This window comes from Myxine glutinosa, chromosome 13 (assembly GCF_964187855.1).
Source record: "Myxine glutinosa chromosome 13, kmMyxGlut1.1, whole genome shotgun sequence".
NCBI lineage: Eukaryota > Metazoa > Chordata > Myxini > Myxiniformes > Myxinidae > Myxine > Myxine glutinosa.
Window position 1 is genome coordinate 84,726,730 of NC_136273.1, and position 25,278 is coordinate 84,752,007.

Here is a 25,278-nt window from a genome sequence, read left to right on the forward strand (position 1 = left end):
CTTTTGAACGTCTCTTCCTATATCTAATCTGATTGGTTGCCTGGCATAGCAACAGCTCCTAAGAATTTCCTTTACTTAAAGGATATCCTTATGGGTTGTTTATGCAACAACACTTAAGGAAATCCTTTGCTAAGGAATTATGATGTACCTTAAGGGAAATCTTGCCTTAAGGTTAAGGGAGTTTCATTTAACCCGGGCCTCAATCTTTACCCAGCACACATGATATGCGTTCGGCCACCCAATGAACCTTATCGATAGGTGTTTATGTGCATATGTGGCGAGCATTTTGAAACGGATTACATCATTTCAAGATTCACATTCACTTTGTGACCCTCCCCCCAAGTTTCTACAGGACTCACACGGCCAACGATCAACCAACCCCCTCTGGTGAAACTACCTAAATCCAGGATCACTGCTCACCTCCACTCATTCGTTTGTTTTTCCCACCAGTGGAATCAACTCTTTCATCATCTTTAATCTCACTTTTCCCTCCAGGGTTTCAGGACAGCTGTTCACCACCTTTTCGGATTATTCCTAATCCAAAACCATGATCTTTTCCACTCTCGTTAACCCAACCCTGATCCCTCCTCCTTCCAATTTTCTCGTTTTCTCTCCTTGGAATTTCCTGCTGTATCCATTTTGTACACCCCATGCATACGTGTTCTGCAACCTGTTTTTGTCTGTTATGTCCTGATCCGTTCAATGTCCCAGCTCTTCCACGAGCCTTGACTATGTATATAAAATAAAAAAATGTTTATTTTGTTGATGGTCTTGGAGAAGGTTTCAGATTGAAGTTGGAGTGAAAAATCTGAATTTAGCTATTTGAAAAGCCTTTTTCTCTTTATCAGTGGGTACCGCATACGTACCTTTTGTAAAGCGTGCTAAGGTGCAGAGAACCATTGATTCATTTTTCCAAAAACAACAGGTCTGCAATCAAAGCTGAAATTATCTGGAAAATATTATAATTTGTGTTCCGTCATGTCACCTTTTCCGCTCCTTTTATTGGAATGCAGGCAACGAGAACTTGCTGGTGAGTCACGTGACCCCGAATGGATTTCGCCTCGTGTGGAAACCATACAGCGAAGAGGTTTCAAGCTACAAAGTGGAATATCGCAAAAGGGGCAAGCGCCATCCAGCCACCACACAAAATTTGCCAGGAGACAGAACCTCCGTCAAATTTAGTGGTCTGGAGGGCGGCGTCACTTACGAGGTCGACGTCACACCCGTTCTCACTTCAGGGCTACAGGCAACAACGTTCAGCGGCAGCATCAGGACACCTCTTGGTACAACAAACTTTAATTCCTGCAAATGTTTAACCTTCCTCCCTAACCCCTTCTCTCCTAGGTTATTCCTCATCGTGATGTACCTGCTTTCCTCAACTACATGCCTTACCTTAAATCTGTAGCACCATATCCCTTCGTGTTTTGGGCTCCGTAACATGCTTTGTCAGTCCCCTTCAATTTGAAAAAATAGTTTATTCTTCTCAAATCATTCATAGATCCAATCTTTTGAATATGGCCCACCGATTTTCGTAAACAGGAAGTTTACGAAAAATTAGTAAGTAAGTTTGTACTTTGTAAGTACTTTGTAATTACTTTGTAAGTAATTACTTTGTAATTACTTTTTGTAATTAATGTAATTACTTTGTAAGTACTTTGTAATTAGTAAGTACTTTGTAAGTCCCCTTCAATTTGAAAAAATAGTTTATTCTCCTCAAATCATTCATAGATCCAATCTTTTGAATATGGCCCACCGATTTTCGTAAACAGGAAGTTTACGAAAAATTAGTAAGTAATTTCTTACTTTGTAAGTACTTTGTAATTACTTTGTAAGTAATTACTTTGTAATTACTTTTTGTAATTAATGTAATTACTTTGTAAGTCCCCTTCAATTTGAAAAATATTTTATTCTCCTCAAATCATTCATAGATCCAATCTTTTGAGTATGGCCCACCGATTTTCGTAAACAGGAAGTCACATGGTGATCGATCAGTTGATTATTGAGGATGCTTTAGAGCTTTAACCTTTTTGCCGAAACCTCAAGCACCAACGCAGCCATGTGCGAAGGAGCTCCTCCGTGCTGAAGAAATAAGTCTTTCATTCGCCCAAATTCTGAAGGAGGGGATTTAAAGAATCCATCGGTTTCATTCAAAGTTGTTTCCTCTGATTAATATCCCACGACTCCTGGGCCTAATTCCTAGCTTACCATTCAGTTGTCATGAAATTTTACTGCCCAACTTTAACGTCTCTGTTCTCAGCACATTTTGTCTTCTCTTTCCACACACGAGAGCAATGGGATCTTGTTATTTGTTTTCATAGGGAATGCCAAAGATTAAGATTATGAAGAAGGTTTTGTACAGACATGCAGCCACATCGAGTAAAAAGGAGAGTGAGTGCAGTAAGCTTTTTAACATCTGATAGCCAGATGGTGTGAACTGTTGGCACCATATTGAAAATGTGTTTTTGGCTTGTGCTTGTGTTCTGCTGTCCGGGCAGCTGGGCTTCCCTGGCATGAGTTGTTGCTTCACCTCCCAGTGCTTCCACAAACATGCATGTGCATCGTCTCTTTTCCTCAGCAAGAGGAGTTGGATTCCAGGAGGCTCTGTAGGTTAAGGGCCAATTTTCACCTCACAGAGCCTCCTGGCAGCTTTCTCAACATCTCTGAGATGCCCCGATCAATCATCGTTTGCTAACGATCACTCGCATTCTTATGGTGGTTCTTGTGCAGCCTATGGCTGCTGGTTACATCATTTTCTGGGGACGCGGCTGTGCTGCTGATGCAATGCCCTCTGTTACCAGTAAGCTGTTACTCATTTTGCCAACCTCTGAAGGATGACAGGTTGTCACCCCACCTGGTATTTATTCACTCGTGGAACGACAAAGGCTCAAACTCAGGACCCTAGGATCTCAAGCGAGCCACCTTATTCGTTAAGCCAAAACCAGGCCTGTTTTTTTGTTTGTTTTTGTTTTTGTTTTTGTATACAAGATCGAGGCTCGTGTAAGTGCTAACATTAATCACAAAAAGACAAACTGACACATAAAACATAAGATAAAGGGAGCGGGAGACAGGATGAGGAGAGGGAAGGAAGCACACAGGTACAACATTTGAGAGCAGGGACATCGGGAGATCTGTGGGAGGGAGAGGGCTTGGGGGGAGGAGGCACGGGAAGGGTGGAGCGGAAGGGAGGGGGGGTAGGAGAGGTATAAAACACATTGACACTGCAAGGACTTCCAGGAAAGAAGTCGGAATTTCAAAAAAGTGGATCTGGGGTGAATTAACGGGGGTAGAAAAGATCAAGGTTTTGGATGGGGGAAGACTTAGATGTTAGAGGCTCTTAGATGTTGTTGTATTTTGATTTAGCATACTAATTGAACTGACTGGGTGTACTGAGTATTTTCCTCGATCTAAGAGCCAGTGCGTTGATGGACTGCTGTGAGCTTTCTAGGCTTAATTTATTTTCTCAAAAAAGGCAGGCCTCTGTGGTGATGATTTGCCATAAAAGTTGAAATATGGCATATGAAGGACAAAATGTCCTCATGTGCACAACCAGTAATAATCTGACCATTTTGTAGCTCATAACTCTACTCAATCATAGGTGACAATAAATTCCGATGAACCAAAAATCCTTTCTTTCTCCAGAATCTCAAGTACCACCTCCACGTGACCTCATGGTGGCGGAGGTCTACAAAGACAGTGTGAAGCTCACTTGGAAAGACCCTGCAGTTGCTGTCACAGCTTATCGTGTTTCGGTGTTTCCTGAAGGCCAGAAGGACCTCATGTCGGAAGTGCTGCTTGAACCTCCTGAGAACATGGTGTTACTGCAATACCTCAGGTTAGGAGAAGAGAGTATGGCAAAGATGGGAGCAAGAACATCTTTATTAGTTACTCACAGTTGTCGGACCTCAAATAAAATTGCAGTTCACAAAACGGTTAAATGTGCTGCAGGCAAATAATCCAGCCAGCTGAAAATATGATGTAATCACAAATACCATTTTCACACACAAGTACCATGGACAACTACCTAAAAAGGAGGGGCAAAATGTGACGTCAGGGCTGTTTTAGTGCCAAATTGAGCCAATATGTATTGTGTCTGCGGTTGAACGAAGAATGGTCAGCCATTGTGTGTGCCCATTCATTGCAGCCCGAGCACTGCGTACGAAGTAAGCGTACATGCTATATACCAAGTCGGGGACAGCGAGGGGGTCACAGAGCTATTTACCACAGAGCCTACTGCTACCACACCTCCCACATCATACGAATTTTCAGGTAACCTGTATTATAATGCAGTGATGCTTTATGACTTCATCTTGCAGTTTGTTTCATTATTGAGGCACATGGTGTCCTGAGGAGTTTTAGTTGGCCCACCATATTTGTATTCTGTACATGCAGATGATTTTGCCTGTGCGTCGCTAAACAAGGCTGACGTCGTTCTGCTGGTGGACGGCTCGTGGAACGTTGGACGGTCCAACTTCAACCTTCTTCGACATTTCTTGACTGAACTTGTGGAGCCTTTTAAAATTGGTCTCGACAACGTGCTCTTTGGTTTGTTGGTTTTTTGGGCTTGTGTTGTTTTTATTCTCAATCCACTTTTCTTCCTTCATGTCCCTGTTTTTATTTGCTAGTATACCCGCAGACTCTGTGAGCGGAAAAAAGGGTCACTCCTCTTTGGGGTATGTAGATTACATTCAATCTATGAGCGGGTCTCAAGAACATTGGGTGTGTATTCATTTACCAAGTTTCTTGTGAAGATATCACCAAGTGGTTTAAGCATTTGAGCCAGCACTCCATTCAAAACCGTTAAGTAACGGCTGGCTTGGCAAGCGCTAGCTAGCTGCTTGGTAAAGGAGCACAACCTGAGCGTCTTTCAGTTTCGTATCAAACAACAGGAACGAGTTTCAAAAGTTCGCTACGAAAAATGCCACGGTAGCGGCAGAAAGGGTCATGTTATTACCCAACATTTGTGGGTTATATAGAGTACAGTAGATCTTCGCTCAGTTCTGTAAGTAAACCTTACTTCACGGATGTCGGGATTCCTCCAAATTTCTTCATTTAGTGTTATAAAGAGCATTAGCGACTGTTTAAAAAGCTAAGCATACGTGTTTGTGGTTTATAATATTTTTACTTCCTGTCGAAGCTGTTGCTCCCACAGAAACGCCATTATAACTACTAGTACCCGACTGCAAAGCCGCAATGAGCCGTCGAAGCCAAAGCCTCTTGCCACTATTTTACCCATCACTATGGCATCAGTAGGTTAGGTAGTTGGTAGTAGGTAGGTGTAGTAGGCACCGTACCTGGTAAGACTTGGTAAAAGAGAAGAGTAGACAGTCCTCCCCAATACCTACATACAATAAATGTCACAATAAGCTTCAGGAAGTAACTATACAATGTGCTAGCTTTGGGCCTATTATAAGAAATTTTTAACTGGGCCTAACATACGTTTTCACAGTATGTGTGTAGTCTTCTAACTTCAGTCGCTGTCAGGACTGGTTCTCTCCGGGCACTGCGGCTTCCTCCACCAGAAGAAGTTAGCTTGCAGTAAGATCAGTGCCGACAGGTCAGACGATAGCGCCGTTTCAACGGCAATGTGTGACTGTCGTTAATCAAACCGTGTCGATGGCGCTGATTGGCTGACCTAAGCTGATCGCTGATTGGTCAGCTCACAAAATTTCGCAAATTCAGACCTAAAATGACACCATTTGCATTCTGGATGAGATTAAAATTTATAAAATTTACTTCTTGATTAATTCGGTGAATTACGTCTCAACTTCGGATATTTCCGGCCGTGAAAAACTATCCCCTACGGCCGCGAGATTTCTAAAAAATAATTCTTCGTCAATTTTAGAATATTTGACGCCGTTTTCACCCTCCGAAACGCGTAATAAGCTTTTTTGAAGTATTTTTTCAAATGCTCGAATCTCATTGGTTCCGGTGTTTGGTGACGATTTTCGTTGAAGATAACGAGGTTGGTCTTAAAGTATTTTTATTACAAATTAGAGGTGCATAGGATTGTGAATCAAACAAAGACGGGTGAAACAAACTCCTATTGAACTTTTTTCAATTTGTTATGCATACTTCCGCATCCGCAAGATGGCGGCCTCCATTGAGCGATTTGGTGCGTCAAAGCTTCGAAATTCTCAAGCCAAGGTATCCAGCAAAATCTGGCTTTTCAACACAATACGTACGCGTTCATTGACAACACCGGCTTCACCGGCTATAAGCTATTTATAAACGTTATCACTGCAGGAAAAACGCCTTGGGGAATTGGGACATTATTAGTATTAATATTGTTTTGCAATAACATTAACAATATGCGATTATCATTAATTTTGTTATTAAAAGCGTCTTTGGAAAAACGCCACGATAAATCTTCTTTGGAAATACGACACCATAAAGCTAATTTAACATTTATATACACCTCAACGTGCAACCGCAATGGCGGGTAAACTCGCTCGGGGGGAGAAAACCCCCTTGGGGAGAGGGGAAAATGAATGCGCTACAACCTTCATTGTGTAACCCTTGGTTATCCTGTCAAGTTTGGATGAGATCGGATAAGTCCGGTAACGACAGAATGTATTGGCGTCAAAAATTCATCAGACAGACAGACACAAATGGCGTATTTTAGTATGATTTATTTGCCTTTCACGTTCTTCTTTGTCATGACGGTGCACAAGCAACATCCTCATGCTGCCATCATGTGTTCATGTGTGCAGGCTTGGTACAATATAGTCGAAAACCTCAAACTGAGTGGGACATCGATACTCATTTGACCAAAGAAGACTTGCTGAAGGCCATTGAGAAGCTATCAATAATGGGTGGCATTCCAAAAACAGGTATCTTAAAATTCCACACTGATAAAATCCATAAATGAGAGCAATGCAGCACAGAGTGTGCAGGAATATATGAGTGGACTCCGTTTGTAAATTAGTCATGAAAACTTTCAAACACCTTTGATCTGATCCACATGCGATGTAAGGGGCACCTTTTCATGTAATGCGTGTTGTGTATGCAGGAGAGGCGCTCAAACACCTGCTGGAGAGCACGTTCGCGGACGGTATGGGTACGCGAGTGGGGGTTCCTCGTGCTGTTGTGCTGGTCACAGATGGACATTCAGAAGATGACGTGGCTGGACCGGCACAAGCCTTAAAAGAGGCCGGAGTGATTGTGTTCGTCATAGGTATGTCTATCAAACCTTGGCAGAGCCTGGCAATTGTGGCAGAGACAGATGTATGACTTGAGATTCATTATAGGTAAAAACACGAGATCATTATTGAAGACGAGAACGACACTCGGTAGAGAGTGCGACACTCCGCCAGGCTGAACAGTTTACGTTTTCCATGCACTGATAGGCCGGAGGTGGATTTCTTCCTGAACCAATAGCTAATCGGCTTGTTCTTGTCACTTTTTTTATTTATTACTTGCAAAATCAAAGATTTTTCAAGTATATTGGTCGGTTGAGTTTGTGGTCCTGTCTGTCTGTCTGTTTGTCACCGGCCTACAGGTCACAATTCTAAACCGATCGTCACGAAACTTCACCAAGTTCTATAGGTCGTCGCAATTGAAAAGCCTATTGTTTTTGAGATCAAAAGGTCAACATAGGCCAAAGGTCACCAACTTTGCTAAATTTCTAAAATCCTCAATTTTCATCCGATTGACTTGAAATTTCAAAAGGACTTGCATATCTGGTCACTGAATTCAACCACCAAGTATATTTGAGGTCAACATCGGCTAAAAGGTAAACATAGGCCGAATTTCTAAAATCACCAATTTTCAGTTGATTGACTTGAAATTCTAAGAGGATTTACATATATGGTCACGGACTTCAACCACCAACTATTTTTGAGGTCAACATAGGCCAAGTTTTTAAAATCCTCAATTTTCATCCGATTGACTTGAAAATTGAACAGCATTTGCATATTGAATCACTAAATAGGGAAACTAACTATTTTTGACCTCAAAAGGTCAAAGGTCAACTCAAGGTCAACCTTCCAAAATCATTTTTCATCTGAAAAATCGTCACTTTTCTTCCTGTTCACCCGAGCTTTGATCAAGATTGTCAATTTTAATCTTCATGAAATGGACAATTTGCTGTATCAATGGATTTTTTTTTCTTGGGGGTGTGGGGGGTCGATTTTGCAAGTATCGTGCTCCGCATGACGTCTTCTTGTTTATCGATTTTTGTATACAAGATCGAGGCTCGTGTAAGAGCTAACATTAATGACAAAAAAAAATAAACGGACACAAGACGAAATAAAGGGAGCGGGAGACAAAATAGGGAGAGAGGGGGAAGCACACAAGTAGAACAGTAGAGAACAGGGACAACGGGAGATCTGTGGGAGGGAGAGGACTTGGGAGGAGGGGGCATTGAGAGGGGGTTGGGGTGGGAGAAGTAAAAATGGACACAGAGGTTTAAAAAAAAAACACTTGCAGAACTCATCCACCAAGTTTGGTCATAAGCCGTCCACAACTTTTTGTGATGTCATGCTACATATCGATTTTGGCACAATCAATGGTGATGAATCACTGAAATGGTGATGAATCACTGAAAAAAACAACATCCGGATTCGAATTCGAATCTTCACAAAAATCGAATCGATGCTTGCTTGTCACACACACAACCTGTCCACCAAGTTTCGTCTGAATCCGTCCACAACTTGTTGAGATATCTTGATTTTTAAAAATCGTTTTGGCCCTCTCTCTCAATGGTGAAGAATTACTTTAAAATACTCAGATCCAGATCCGAATCTTCACCAAAATCTAATCATTTCGTCCTTGTCACATACACAAGCTCTTCACCAAATTTCATCCAAATCCGTGCACAACTTTGAGATATCTTGTTCACAAACAAACAGAAAGACAGACAAACAGGAGTGAAAACATAACCTCCATCCACCTTTGGTGGCGGAGGTATAAATGTTGATTGTGACATCATTTCGAGTGAATAATTAGAGAACATGATGACTGTGCATAAAAAATAAAAAATAAAAACCTTTAGAGGCCATTTTTCCCCACAGAGCAGGGGTTGGCCTTTTTAGGGTACCGTGGTCCCCTTTTTGAAGCAATGTTTTATGGCCGGATGCCCTTCCTGCCACCAACCCTGTTAGTCACCTCTTGCAACACACAGGGAATGACCAGTGAGCTGGTACTCAATTTGCCGACCGCAGAAGGATGACAGGCTGAGTCAACCCCGCTGGCGTTAATTTAGCGATCGACCGGGATTGCGAACCCAGGATCCTAGGATCCCAAGCCGGCACCCTAACCGCTAAGCCAACACCAGGCTATGATGACATGATGACTGTGCATGATGAATTAATATTTTCTGGATGATGACAAATTGCATTACTACCGGATTCGAGGCATAATTCAATCGAGGCAACGAACATTGACATGGTCTAAAAACTGATTGTGACAAGGACGATATAGTTCAAGTTTTATGATTAGTTCTGCGTTTGTGTTTCCTGGGCCCAACAACCCAACCAGAGGTCATAGAACACGTTACCCCACGCAATCTTGAGAACAAAGGACATGGGCGGGGTCTCCAAACAACACATTTGATTGGTCGTGAGGATGTAAAATGCCGTAATGTTTTGTCCAAGTACTGCCAAACTGAAGGGTTTTCAAAATGCCAAGAAGTGACGGGGAATCTGTATAAGATTCCTTGGAATGTGAGCAGAACTCTGAATTGGACACACAAATGAGATTAATCAAATTGGATTTTATCCAATCCGGTTTCACTTCTAACATGCCAAACCTTTTAATGTGAAACTGTTCAAACAGGAAACTTTTCAGATTTGACTGTATTTGACAGTCGCTATGACAGCCATAAAAAAAACAAAAATTCAAGGGACATGAAAACGATCCTAGCAGAAAGTTATTTTTTATTATGAAATCCGATTTTGTCGTTAGTTTCCCACCATTTTATGTATGTGCATGTGGAGAGCTGTTTAAAGCAAATGACAGTTGTAATTAAAAGGAAATCTGTCTGTTGCCGAAACATGTGTCGACGTGGATTTTTTTTTTTTTTTGGCCAGATGACAATTTTTTAACTGAATAGTACAAATGCTTGTGATGGTGACTGTGTCCCAAAACCGTAAATAGAGACGGAAAGAAGACAAACAAGAGGAACGTTATTAATTCAATATGTGTAATGAAAACCGTGATTTAAACTGATGAAAGATGGTCTCACCCTCCCTCTCGTTAATCAGAGAGGAAGAGGGTGAGAGAGAGGGAGAGAGAGCGTGTGTGTGTGTGTGTGTGTGTGTGTGTGTGTGTGTGTGTGTGTGTGTGTGTGTGTGTGTGTGTGTGTGTGTGTGTGTGTGTGTGTGTGTGTATGTGTGTGTGTGTGTGTATGGGTATGTGTGTGTATGGGTATGTGTGTGTATGGGTATGTGTGTGTATGGGTATGTGTGTGTGTGTGTATATGTTTGTGTGTGTGTGTATATGTTTGTGTGTGTGTATATATGTTTGTGTGTGTGTGTGGTTATGTGTATATGTTTGTGTGTGTGTGTGGGTATGTGTATGTGTGTGTGTGTATGTGTGTATGTGTGTGTGTGTATATGTTTATGGGTATGTGTATAAGTGTGTGTGGGTATGTGTATGTGTGTGTGTGTGTGTGTGTGTGTGTGTGTGTGTGTGTGTGTGTGTGTGTGTGACGTGTGTGTGTGTGTGACGTGTGTGTGTGTGTGACGTGTGTGTGTGTGTGTGACATACGAGTGTGTGTGACATACGAGTGTGTGTGTGTGTGTGTGACATATGAGTGTGTGTGTGTGTAAAACGAGATGAGCGTGTGCGCTTGTGCACGTGGTTTTGTGTGTGTATGGGTATGTGCTCAGTAAGTTTCATAAGCTCCAATCTTGCCAAATTATTCTTCTGTTCTCAAACCAATGACTGCTGTATAACAGTAAGACAACAGTAGTATTATTGAGGGCAATCTTAAATATGTGATCATGGTTTATAATTATTCACATGATGAATTTATTTAAGAAATCAGACAAAGAAGTTGTCATGCTTGGATATCCCAGGATAACTGAATTTAAGGGCTTAAATATGGTCAGATGTCCTCTCAGAGCATGAGTAGCTCGACCCCAGAGCTTCCAGGAGGAATCGCCTCATATGCCTGGGCGATCACCTGGACCACAAACTACTTGCTTTGCTTGTCGAATCACAGACGTCTACGTTAATTGACTCAGCCATGTACTTTAGAGCTTAATGAAAACCCTTCTGACATGTTCTGCGGCAGGCATGAAGAATGCAAAAAGACAACTTCTGGAAGCTATATCATCAAAGCCAATGTCGAGTTTCATGTTCCACCTGGATCGTTTCACGGAGCTTGATGCCATCGCAGACATTGTTTCCCAAGAGCTGTGCTCAAAACTCACCGAAAAAGGTGACTTTCCATAATTTGGTTCATCGGATGACTAAGATTGATCATTTGAATAACAATGATTGCTACTCATTTGTCTTTTCATTGACTTTAATTTCATGTGTGCTATGGTTTTGTCTTTTTTTCCTTTATCGTCTCTAAGGATATATATATATATATATATATATATATATATATATATATATATATATATATATATTGTCGTGCGACTCCGGTTAACACCAGAGACCGAGGATAGGCCTAAATGGTTTTAATTGAGGCGACGACCAAACACGGATTTGACTATCAAACGCGGGAGGAAGAAGGAAAATGGAAGGCTGTGGTAAAAGCACTTACCTTGGTGAAACGACGGCAGCTGCAGGGAAATTAATGCACGCAACACCGAATTAAAATGTACAAAAATAAAGATTTATTCACGGACCCGATAACAATGAAACGCGACGGCAATCAAATAAACTAAATCCTATAGTTGGGATCACACACACCAGACCTCAAATACAAACGAGGGACAAGAATCACCAAAAGAAAAACGTTCGTTATGTTTGGGCGAAATGTGTAATGGCCTCATCTGGTCCTGTCGTCTCGTCTTTGGCTGCCGTCCAACGTGGCTCCGTTCAGCCCTGATGCACCCACGAGGTCCCTCGCTCCAGCACCACAGCACCAAACACCGCTCCAAGCACAACGAGGTCCCACAGCAGGAAAAGCATGGTGCGTCCAACGCAGGCTAGCGGCTCCAAGCGAGGTCGATCTTCACACACGATCGGCCTGCCACGTCCCAGTCAGCTCTCCTGAAGCAAACGTGCCAGAAGCAAGTGAACTCCACTCAGGCTATGATTCAATCAACTCGGGCTGTGCAAGACAAAGCGCCGGATGTCCAAAAAGGGCTAGCTGCGCAAACAAGAGCACGAACCGCAAGAGCCGAAAGAGAGCAAGAGAGTAAGAGAGTAAGAGAGCACTGCCAGATGCAAGAGACTCAAGAGAGAAAATGGCATTCAGCGCTCCCTTAAATAACCTTCCCGCAGTGGTGACGTCAGCCCTGGCGCGCCACCCAATCAGTGCCCTCCACCGACTCGCCGGCTGGAGGTCCACGCTTACCGCGCTGCCCCTTCACTCGTTCCCTGTTCCGTGGTCATAGCGCGTGGCACTTGATGTGGCTAGGCCTGCCGGAGGTGTAGGTGGCGGCGGCCATCGGCGGTGCCCCGGCCTGGTTTCCTTGCCTGTTAGTCTTTCACAGTCATGTCAGGGAAGGGAGTTATTTAGTGTTGCACTAGGGACCTAACTACATGTCTATGTTGGTGTGCATTGCCATAAGGGACAACGGTTTAGCTACCAGGTGTGACACACAGGGGCGCCACTCTTTAATCCCTACACTACTTATCACTCAAACATCCTGGTATGCTCACAGGTATACTCTTAACGACAAAACGCCTACACATGAAACTTATTACAGGGCAGATTCCTTACCATGACAGACGAATACCTACCTACACAGATCTACCTGGCTCTACATATTGCTACCCCACCGACATAATATATATATACATATATATATACTAGTTTGGCTCGGCTCGCGCTTACTGAGGAATGGGCTTATTTTAGCTGAGGCTAATGACTGTACCTGAGTTGCTGTGTTGTCATGATTTACACCAATCATAATACAAACAATTACTTTGCACAAATGTATTTGTTGTGTTTGTGATATTACATATTTATAGGCAATTTAGGTTGAAGATTTAGGTTGAATGTTTTTTGTTTTTTTTCAAGAAAGAACCCCTCAGCACATACATAGGGGAGGGGTAGGTGCAGACTGGAAGTTTGGGACGATTACACCTCACCACCACGTAATTCAAAACACCTCACCACCAAGTAATTTAAAACACCTCACAGCCATAAAACACGCAATAAAAACACCTCACAGCCATAAAACACGCAATAAAAACACCTCACCACCACAAAATTAAAAACACCTCACCACCACGAAATTGAAAACACCTCACAGCCATCAAACACGTAATAAAAACACCTCACAGCCATAAAACACGTAATAAAAACACCTCACAGCCATAAAACACGTAATAAAAACACCTCACCACCACGAAATTGAAAACACCTCAGCCATAAAACACGTAATAAAAACACCTCACAGCCATAAAACCCGTAATAAAAACACCTCACCACCACGAAATTAAAAACACCTCACAGCCATAAAACACGTAATAAAAACCTCACAGCCATAAAACCCGTAATAAAAACACCTCACCACCACGAAATTAAAAACACCTCACAGCCATCAAACCCGTAATAAAAACACCTCACAGCCATAAAACACGTAATAAAAACACCTCACCACCACGAAATTGAAAACACCTCACAGCCATCAAACCCGTAATAAAAACACCTCACAGCCATCAAACCCGTAATAAAAACACCTCACAGCCATCAAACCCGTAATAAAAACACCTCACAGCCATAAAACACGTAATAAAAACACCTCACAGCCATAAAACCCGTAATAAAAACACCTCACAGCCATAAAACACGTAAAAAAACACCTCAGCCACGAAATTGCATACACCTCACCATCACGTCATTTAAAAACACCTCACCACCACGTAATTCAAAACACCTCATCACCAACTAATTCAAAACACCTCACCACCACGTAATTGTAAATACCTCACCACCACGGAAATCAAAACACCTCACCACCACGTCATTTAAAAACACCTCACCACCACATAATTCAAAATACCTCACCACCACGTGATTCAAAACCACCACAACGTTATGAAAAACACTTCACAGCCACGGAAACAAAAGTTTGAGGGAGTCGTTAAGTGACAACACATACACTGCCCAGATGTGTAGATATATAGATAAATGACTGTACCCGAGTTGCCGTTTTGTCATGGTTTAAACCAATCATAATTCAAACAATTATTTTGCACAAATGTATTTGTAATATATCACATTTTATAAACAATTGAAGTTGAAAAAAAAAAAATTCCCAAAAAAATTCCAAAAGAAAAATTGGAAAATTTTTCAGAAAAATACCCTTAGGACATACCGACCGGAGAGATATGTGCATACCAGAAGTTTGGTACGATTTCACAAAAGTTTGAGAAAGTAGTTCAGTGACAAGACAACACAACACAGGACAGATGCTGCACAGATATATATATTTATGTATGTGTACATGTCGAAAGATTTGTAGCTCAGGATTCATATTGTAAATGATAGTACACTGCAGTAAAATAAATAAAAATTCTTTATTAATAGCCTGACGTTTCAAGAACAAACTAGTTCTCTTCCTCAGAATTGTTGAGTGTGGTTGTTAACCGTTAAGTTCCGTTGGGGAGGGGACTGTTCACGTAATGGATTGGTCCAAGTCCTTGCCAATCACAGGGCTTCCCTCTACCATTTTCACAGGGCATTTGAATGCAGGGAAGAGGATTTTCACGACTCGGGAACCTATCACCCATTTTTCCATTGAAACAATGCCCCGCTATTTGCGGTTTCACAATTCGCGGATTTTCCAGGAACGTATCCCCCGCGAATAGCATGGTCCCACGGTTTAGGAAAATCCTGTTTCTGATCTATAGAAAAGGATCTGTTGAAAAGAAGATTCAACTAATCAGAAAATTTTATATCACTTTGGCTGCAAAGCTCCGATTGTCTAAACATACACGGAACGCAAGTTGGAATATAGGAAGGAAGAGGCTCAGCACTTTTGGCTTTTGATTTAGAAAAATTCAGGCTCTCTCCACATTGTCTCCTTGGGTTAGAAAGATTGTAAAGCTGGAACGTACACAGAAGATTACCCTGACTTGTCTACATAATTAAGGGCTCTTCTTTTTTTTCTTAAACCTGAAACTGTTAATGGGTTTTGGCAACCTTTAAGAGTAGACAGACGTACATTTTAATTCCTCGCCAATAGGTTTTTGCCTTCGTGGCTGAAAAGACAAAATGTTTGGCAATGATTGTTTCCACACTTACAAAAGTATTGCTTAGCAAACAAGCATAAAGCTTGTGTTTAGGATTTATTTAATAGCCTGTTAAGTCGGTGCCTGTATTGCCTGTCCGAATCAACTGTAGACATAAATAAATTCCTGCACAAGGTCTGAAGTTGGGAATTTTGATCGAAGCAGAGAGATAAGTCCGAAGTAAACTTTGGAGACACGAAAATACGCTTTGCAACGATCGTTTGTGTTTGACACACAATGTCTGCGGATGTTCTTGTTGTCCGGCCATAGAGATCGTCATGGGGATACAGTGGAGATCACTAACGCTGGAAGTGCATATTGTGACGGTCGGTGGGCCGTTTGGAACCGTATTGTAGAGCTTCCTTGATTATCATGTACACACTGAGTGCAGTTCATAATTTTCTCTCCTCTTGGCTCCCTCCTCTCTCATTCCCTCTGCCCCTCGTACTTTTGTCCCTCTTTCATTTGTTTGCTCCTTATCCACAGTATTTACAGTACATATACCTCATGTACATTTACAGTGTTTTCAAGACCTACCGTGAGTTTCATGTTAACAGAGTTTGCAGGAAGAAAGCCAGATTGAGATGGAATGCGCTGTTCGTAGTTTTTTGGCTGTGGTTGTTTGGCCTATGTTGGTCATAAATCCAGCTTGGCAAGGAAGAAGAGCAGCTGTTCTTTGTCTAATATAGCCAGCAATAATGCAAACATGGTTCCTCAGCTGTGCTGAATTCAGTTACAGGCAGTTGGCCTCTCATTCTGAACCCTCAATAGGTTGCAGTCACTTTGGGTAGAAACTTTGCAAAAAAACTGAAACCTTTTCTGAAATCAGTGTTTGTTCTACAAGGCCTGAGGTTAAAAATTGCATGACAAACTCAAGTATACACTTTTGTGAACCCATTGCATTCATTGCTGACTTTTCTACATCTGGCAACATCCCCACACCTTCCAGTACCTGTGACAGGATTGGATCAAGATCTCGTGCCTCCATCGGCCCTCAGGATTTCAGACATGACTGCCCGAAGCATGTGGCTGTCGTGGAATGCTCCGCCAGGTCCTGTGGAAGGTTATCTAATTGTCTATGCTCAATTGGTCGGTGGTTTCCCTCAGGAGGTACGTCCTATTGCACATGTACAGTTATTTTGGGTTGAATCTTGCATGATGAGTAACGCTGAGTGTAATTGTTCTTGCTCGACTTCTCACAGATTCAGGTGTCGAGGAACCAGAACTCAATGTTCCTAGAGAACCTGGAACCAAACACTGAGTATCACATCTCGGTGTCAGCATTGTATCACTCTGGCGAGAGCAAGAGTGTCACTGGGACTAAAAAAACACGTAATTGACTCTGGCAGACGCTGCACATCACATATTGTCTGTTTCATGAATATGCCCATGAAAGGTTTTATACCTGTGCTTGTATTCCTGCAGTACCTTTGCTGGATGCGAGGTCCCTTAGATTCCAGGATGTGACCTCAAGCACCATGGAAATTGCATGGCCGCCCTTGGATGGTGTGACTGGCTATACTATAATGTACTTTGCCCTTGGTGATGCAGTTGACGACCTGGAGGTACAATTTCCTTATTGGTACAATTCTGTTATTAATACTAAATCTGTACCTTGGGTGTGACTTTAGATTCTGTTACGTGGTCCTCTCGGTGACTACCTGGTCTCGGTGACCCCCGGACCGTGAGAGGAACTTCGCCAGAAAGATGTATTATATATGCGCTTTCGTAACGCAATCCATATGAATTCCACCCAAGAGAAAACTGATTTTCAATGATATATTTCAATGGTAATGATACCATACAATTTCAATGATACAATCAAGGATATATTCCCCGAGCAATCCACCATCAACAATTCACACTCAACAATCAATCCCCTAGATGATTAAGATGGCCATCTTACATACGTGTGTCCCCTTTTGTACTCACGACCCCCTTTGGTCTCTGTCCCTCACAATGTCTCTGGGCCCCTCCTGACCAAGATGATGGTCGGCTTCGCCGCACTCGGGCGGTTGAACGAACCCCGGGCGGACGTGTTTCCACCGGGCATGTATCGTACCGGGAACCACGGCTGCAGCCCCCTCCTGGCCAAGCGAAGCGGGTACTGTAAAGCAGGCAAAAGCCACACGCCGCTTGCAATGCGTGTTAGGCCCCAACGTGCGACCCGTACGCATCTTTGTAGACGGTGCCGCGAACGGTGCCAGACGCTGGGTCGGTGCACGGCCCCACGGCAGCTTGACGTGTCCACCGGGTAGGTACACGTCCCGGTAACTCCTCTCGCCAGACGGGCTTTGGAACGCAGCTTTTCCACGCGGCTCAATATCGATCCCACCTCTCGTCGGAGCGGGGCGAGGAAGAAGAATCCTCGTCGCTTCTCTCGACCTCGTGTCTTTTCTCTTCCGTTTCCGGTCTCTTTTTCCAGAAGGGCTCCTGACCCTCCAACCACAACAACCCTTAATCGACTACACATTGATAAGCAAAGACCTGAATAGTAATTCACATACATTCACATAAATATGTAACATTCCCCTTTACTTCCTGTTAGCACTGATGAGAATATCTCATGATGTTGTCACACTTGTGATATTGCCAGCTGGAAGAGTTGTATCATGGAGCTCACTTTCCTTCAGAGGAGATACTTCATCAGCTGTCATCTGTTTGTACCTGCTAGTGAGCATTGGAGATCTCCGTGATGTCTTTCGTAAATAGAACTGAGTCCCAGCAAATTGACTCCCAGATTGACTGTGTGGTTGACCGCATTCCCTCATTTTGATCCTTTTCTGACCATTTGACTACTGTGATGATCCCGGTGAGGCACCTCACGGTTTTCCTCCAATGGGAAATCAGATGGGCCTGAGCTCCTTACTTAATTACTAAGAAACTTTACAATTAATTTTATTACATCGATATTACATGAGAGTAGGAGGTGAAATATGTATCAACGATGATATACCATCCTCATTTTACCTTTTAGCATCATTTTGCAACGTCACAAAAACTCCTTACTAACCTGTCACACTATGGAATAGCACCTGAAAAGAACATTGCTATTAAAGAAATATATATATATATATATATATATATATATATCGTTTTGTCCATGTTTTGTTTATGAAGAAAACTGTTGGTCCTGCGACGACGTCATTGAAACTCACTGGATTGAGTCCCAGCACAGACTACACAGTGACAGTATTTCCGCTGTTTGGGACGGACGTTGGCGAGCCAATCACAGGACAACAAGTGACTGGTATGTACCACCCACAATAATTAAACCCTTATCTGTCTCATGGATTATTGTTTGTAATTGCATGAAATCTGTCATGTGTAATTCAAACAAAAGTATTTTTGGTAATGCATGAATAACATGTTTGACAGAGTAGTGCAGAGGTTACTTAATCTGGGTTCGATTCCAAACTCCTTTGAACGTTTGATGCTTTGCAGGGCATCGCATCACAAAGCGTGCCATCGCTCGCTAGACGTAAAGCCTGGCGTCCCGTCTGCTCGCAATAGCTGGTGGAGTTGAAATATATATATATGTATATATATATGTATATATATATATATATATATATATATATATATATATATATATATATATATATATATATATATATATTGTCGTGTGATTCCCCAGGTGAACACCACAGGGCTCACGAATGGCCAATAGCGAGCTTTTACTCAGTTCAGTTCAATTGCTGACTTTACTATATAGCGTGGGAGTGTGGCGGACACAAAAGCCCACTGGCGTGGTGACATCATTCCGCGCACCAAGTGGGCGGTGGCCACGCCCGAGGGGTAGGCGTGGCCTCATGATATACACCGGGCGCGCAGCCCGGAGCGCGCCAGTGTTACAGTGAGCTCCTGAAATAAAGACGCTTATAAGTTACCGCTTGTCCGCTTCCTCCTTGCTCGCAAGCAGCGCGCTTTACTGGTGACCCCCTCGACGTTGGATCTGCCGGAGCGATCCTTCCACACGCGACGCCATTGCCATGGCCAACTTCATCAAACTTCCCGAATTTTGGGAGGCTCAGGCCGAAGTCTGGTTCATCCAGGCCGAAGCCCAATTTCAGCTTCGGCGCCTCACCGGCGATGACACGCGCTATTGCCATGTCGTCACCTCCCTCGGGCCCGGCACGGCCGCTCGAGTTGTGTCCGTCCTTCGCCACCCACCGGGCGGCCACAAGTACGAGGCACTCAAGCGGCTACTCCTAGCCACGTTCGGCCTCACGGACGACGCATGGGCCGACCGCCTCCTGGATCTCCCCGAGCTCGGTGACACGCGCCCGTCGGTCCGAATGGACCATATGCTGTCACTGTTGGGCGACGAAGCCCCCGGTTCTCTATTCCGGGCGCTTTTCCGTCGCCAACTTCCAGCGCAGGTTCGCCTCGCGTTGGCCGGGACCGGGCTAACGGAACCCCGAGCATTGGCAGCCGAGGCGGACAAGTACTTCGCCACTTCGCGGGCGAGAGTCGGCGTGGCCGTCACGGCCCTCGTGGCTGATGCTGCTGATGCTGCTGCTGATGCTGCTGCTGATGCTGCTGATGCTGCTGATGCTGCTGCTGATGCTGCTGATGCTGCTGATGCTGCTGCTGATGCTGCTGCTGATGCTGCTGCTGATGCTGCTGATCCACAGCATCAGCTTATACAGCATACGCAGCATGCTGATACGCACCTCGTGACCGCCGCCACGCCCCGCCCACCGCCGCGGCGAAAACCGCCACCGCGGGGAAACCCGCCAACTCCACCGGCCTGGCGGAGCCAGCCGCGCTCCTCCAGCTCCACCACCTGGTGCTGGTTCCACGCCAAATTCGGCCACAAAGCTCGGCAGTGTCATCCGCCATGCTCCTTCAACAGGTCGGGAAATGCCCGGGCCGGCGCTCAATAGTGGCGATGAGCGCCGGCCGTTCGAGCAGCCTGCTGTTCATAACGGACACCTTCTCCGGGCGCCGTTACCTGTGCGACACGGGAGCGCAGGTGAGTGTCGTTCCCGCCGGCACGTCAGACAAGCACGCCGCGGGTGGGGGCCCCGCGCTGCTTGCCGCGAACGGGACGCCCATCCGTACGTACGGAAAACGCTGCCTCTCTCTGCGGTTCGGAGGGCAGGTTTTCCGATGGACGTTCGTCACCGCCAACGTGCCCATGGCACTGCTTGGCGTGGACTTCCTGTGCGCTAATGGGCTCCTGGTCGACGTCAAGAGCAGACGTCTTGTCCAGGCCGAGACGTTCAGCTCGCTCGCTTGTGCGTTGCCCAGCTCAACGAGCGGCTTGCCAAGCGGCTTGCCGAACGGTTCGGTTCCGGCCACGTTGGTCTGTACGCTTCCGGCAGCGGACGCATTCACCCGCCTCCTCGCCGGCTTCCCGGCCCTCACGCGGCCCACCTTCTCGGCGGGGGCCGTCAAGCACGGGGTGGCCCATCACATCCCCACCGTCGGGCCACCGGTCTACGCCCGGGCACGCCGCCTCGAGCCGACGAAGCTGGCGGTGGCAAAAGCGGAGTTCGCTACCCTGGAGTGACTCGGCATCGTTCGGCGCTCAGAGAGCGCTTGGGCATCGCCGCTGCACATCATGCCGAAGCCCGGCGGGGGATGGCGACCGTGCGGGGACTATCGCCGTCTCAATGACGCCACGACTCCCGACCGCTACCCCGTCCCCCACATTCAGGACTTTTCCGCCCGTTTGGCGGGCATGTCCTTCTTCTCGAAGGTGGACCTCATACGCGGCTACCATCAGGTCCCCGTCAGGCCGGAGGACGTCCTGAAGACGGCGGTCATCACGCCATTCGGACTCTTCGAGTTCCTGCGCATGCCCTTCGGTCTGAAGAATGCGGCTCAGGCGTTCCAGCGACTGATGGACAGCGTCCTGCGTGACTTGGATTTTGTCTACGTCTACCTGGACGATATCCTCGTCGCCAGCGCGTCCCGCGAAGAGCACCTATGCCACCTCCGCACGCTCTTCGAACGCCTGGGCCAGCATGGCCTGATTGTGAACCCCGCAAAGTGCCGGTTCGGCGCCACCATAATCGATTTTCTGGGGCACCGTGTCACCAGGCACGGAGCCGTCCCCCTGCCGGCCAAGGTGGAGGCGGTGAAGGGGTTTCTGCGCCCCCGCACGATCAGAGGGCTGCAGGAGTTCCTGGGCATGGTGAACTTTTACCATCGGTTCCTGCCCCGTATCGCCCAGCTCCTGCGCCCCCTGCACGAAGCTCTCCGAGGTAAGCCAGGCAAAGGCGACGTTACCTGGACCGAGCAGATGGACACGGCGTTCACGGGCGCGAAGCTCACCTTGGCTAACGCCACCATGCTCGCGCACCCGGCGCCCGATGCACTGATTGCCCTCACCACCGATGCCTCGGACTACGCGGTGGGTGCGGTGCACGAGCAATGGGTGCGTGGAGCTTGGCAACCGCTGGCGTTCTTTAGCCGGCAGCTTCGCCCGCCCGAACGCCGTTACAGTACCTTCGACCGCGAGTTGCTCGGGCTTCACTTGGCGGTCAGGCACTTCTGCCATCTGCTCGAGGGCCGTGCGTTCACTGCCTTCGTCGACCACAAGCCGCTGATCTTCGCGATGGGCAAGGTCACCGAGCCGTGGTCGGCCCGGCAGCAGCGTCACCTCTCGGCCGTGTCCGAGTACACGACGGACATCCAGCACGTCGCGGGGAAGGACAACCCGGTGGCGGATTGCCTTTCCCGGGCCGTCGCCCACGCAGTCCACCTCGGCATCGACTATGCCCGGATGGCAGCGCACCAGGCCGCTGACCCCGACGTCCAGGCCTTGCGGATCGCCGTCACGGGCCTCCGCGTCACCGAGGTGGCATTCGACGGCGCGGGCGCGGCCCTCTTGTGCGACGTCTCCCTCGGGCGTCCTCGCCCCATCGTGCCCGCGGGCTGGCAGCGCCAGGTGTTTGACGCCATCCACGGCCTGTCCCACCCGGGCGCGAGGGCCTCCCAAAGGCTGATCGCCGACAAGTTCGTCTGGCATGGCCTCCGGAAGGCCGTCCGCGGCTGGGCCAGGACGTGCCTCGCGTGCCAGCGCGCCAAGGTGCACCGGCACACCCAGGCCCCGTTGGCCCCGTTCACGGTGCCGGAACGCCGGTTTGACCACGTCCATGTGGACCTGGTGGGACCTCTGCCCCCCTCGCGGGGTTTCACCTATGTCCTCACCATGGTGGACCGCACCACCCGGTGGCCGGAGGCCGTGCCCTGGGCGTCGACAACGGTGGCCGATGTCGCGCAGGCTTTCATCGCCACCTGGGTCGCCCGGTTCGGCGCCCCCTCAGACATCTCGTCCGACCGCGTCCCCCAGTTCACCTCGGAGCTCTGGGGGGCGGTCGTGCAGGGGCTCGGGGTCCGGCTGCACCGAACCACGGCCTACCACCCCCAGGCTAACGGCCTGTGTGAGCGATTTCACCGCTCATTGAAGGCCGCGCTCCGGGCCACCCTCCGCGACGGTGGCTGGGTCGACAGGCTCCCCTGGGTCCTGCTGGGCCTCCGGACGGCGCCCAAGGAGGACCTGCGTGCATCCGCGGCGGAGTTGGTCTTCGGGCAACCACTGCGGGTGCCGGGCGAGTTCCTCCCCGACTCCACGGCACCATGGTCCGCGGCACAGCAGCGCTCCGCTCTGCAAGAGACCGCCCAGAGGTTCGCCCCGGTGCCAACGGCATGCCACGGGCACCCACCGACGCACGTCGCCCCGGAGCTTCGCACGGCGGAGTACGTCTTCGTCCACCACGATGCCCACCGGACAGCACTGCGGCCCCCGTACAACGGGCCTTTCCGCGTGCTGGAGACCGGGGCGAAGCACTTCACCCTGGACATCGGCGGTACTCCTGACCGCGTTTCGGTAGACTGCCTCAAGCCAGCCCACCTCGACGTGGACCATCCACCGCCAGTGGCCCGACCCCCACGTCGGGGCCGCCCCCCTGCGGGCGGACCCCCAGCCCCGCCGCCTCGCCGCCCCCCGGTCCTGCACCCATCCCAGGGGCATCCAGGGGCATCCCACCTGGCATCCCTGCACCCCGGACGCCGCCGATCGCCAGGGGGCGCTTCGGCCGGGTCATTCGTCTGCCCCGCAAACTGGCCCTCCAGGTGCGCGGGAATTCTGGGGGGGCGCGTGTGGTGGACACAAAAGCCCACTGGCGTGGTGACATCATTCCGCGCACCAAGTGGGCGGTGGCCACGCCCGAGGGGTAGGCGTGGCCTCATGATATACACCGGGCGCGCAGCCCGGAGCGCGCCAGTGTTACAGTGAGCTCCTGAAATAAAGACGCTTATAAGTTACCGCTTGTCCGCTTCCTCCTTGCTCGCATGCAGCGCGCTTTAGGAGGAAAGAAAGGGAAAAGGGGAGGAAGCTGAATCGCTTACCTGAGCGATCCCGCCGGGCAGTCTTCAACCTGCAGAAAATAACAAAACAAAAACCGGGTTTAGAAATGTACAGAAAATAACGAATGGATTTATTAAAAACGGAAGCCAATAACAAGAAAACGCGATGGTAAAACTAAATTTCCTAAATGGGATCATCCACACCAGACTTAAACACAGACAAAGGGATTAAATAACGTTGGAAAATAAAAACGTGTGGTTTATCGTGCACTTAGCTCTGATTAGCTCAGGGGGGAGGGGGAGGTCTCGCCAGGGTCTGCAAATGGGTCCGGCCGGCGTTGCACGCGAAGCGCGCATGTTGGCGGGAACTAGGCCTCGTTGCACCCGTTCGCACTGCAGCGCTTGTACTAGGCCTCGTCATGCTGCAGCGGCAAGCCGCGCATCGTTTCCACCTGTAAAACTCTGCACGTCTCCCGGTGGCGTCTCTGAACACGGCCGGTCCAAGCACAATCGTCCCGAGGTCCAGAACGAGGGACAAGAGCAACGAGGGACAAGAGCAACGAGGGACAAGAGCAACAATGGAGCAAGAGATAGGAAGGCAAGAGTGAAGGCAATGAGCAGAGGGCAAGAGAAGAGGGCAAAAGAGAAAATGTCAGTCCGAGAGTTTTTTAACGTCGGGTTGTGACGTCATCAGCTCTTCTCCACCAATCAGCCTGCAGACCACCACTGCTTGCTCAGCTCTCCACCAGTCAGAGCGCCGCTTCTTGCCCGCTCTTCTTTCACCAATCGATGAGTGCCTTCTTGCTCCACCCTGGCCAATCAGCGAGTCCTTCTTACCCCGGTCTTCCTGTTGGTCAACCCCGCCCAAACACCGTCCTTCTGGGCGTGGCTCTCGGCCTGCCAGAGCGATGCGTGCTTGCAAAGTCGGGGTTGTCAGCCCAAGTGTTGATGTCTGGCTTCTGGTTGGTTTTATTGTAGTGTGGTTGAATTAATGGGCATTTCCTCTCTAGTGTCTACAGTGCGGTGCCAAAAGAGATAAAGGATAAATTACTGAGGTTTGACAAACAGGGGAATTAACATAATCCCTATACTAGTTAACATGCCCCATTCCTCGTAATAGAGACGAAGATACACCAAACTCCGACATTCAGCTAAACAAAACTTATTACATGGTGATAGTTCTTACCTGAGGCGCGTGCGATTTGGTCTCTTCCGAAGACAGAAGCCTCTTCCGGAAGATTGCTTTGCGCCGAACAGGCAGAAGAGAAGCAAGATGGCGGCCAAACATGTATTACTCGCGCTCATGATGAAAGAATTAGACAAAGATGACGCAAATATCCAGATTGTGTTTTCACTTGCAAGTTTTGCTGCGTAAGTATAACCTCTTCTCTTCCGCCTCTTCTTCCTCTTCCTCTTCTAACCGCCTCTTCTGCTGGATAACGGAAGAGGCAGAAGAGCTTCCGAGAAGAGAAGAGTCCAAATCGAACGACCGAAAGAGTCTTCCGGAATTCTCTTCCTCTTCCAGAAGTGCAAATCGCACGCGCCTCTGACATCCAGAGCATGATACCTACACAAATCTACCTGACTACATAT

At 47.3% G+C, this 25,278-nt stretch overlaps 1 protein-coding gene across 1 annotated transcript in view; it reads left to right on the forward strand.

Annotated features, from left to right (window-relative positions):
* Nucleotides 1-25,278, forward strand: part of LOC137439093 (collagen alpha-1(XIV) chain) — a 173,449-nt gene that overhangs the window by 42,478 nt on the left and 105,693 nt on the right. Inside the window, exons 6-16 of the mRNA XM_068134790.2 lie at nt 1,014-1,283; nt 3,640-3,832; nt 4,142-4,266; nt 4,390-4,542; nt 6,711-6,830; nt 7,010-7,174; nt 11,237-11,383; nt 16,313-16,473; nt 16,566-16,695; nt 16,789-16,928; nt 18,484-18,613. Coding sequence (XP_067990891.2) covers nt 1,014-1,283; nt 3,640-3,832; nt 4,142-4,266; nt 4,390-4,542; nt 6,711-6,830; nt 7,010-7,174; nt 11,237-11,383; nt 16,313-16,473; nt 16,566-16,695; nt 16,789-16,928; nt 18,484-18,613 — 1,734 coding nt within the window. The remainder of the gene's footprint in view (nt 1-1,013; nt 1,284-3,639; nt 3,833-4,141; nt 4,267-4,389; nt 4,543-6,710; nt 6,831-7,009; nt 7,175-11,236; nt 11,384-16,312; nt 16,474-16,565; nt 16,696-16,788; nt 16,929-18,483; nt 18,614-25,278) is intronic.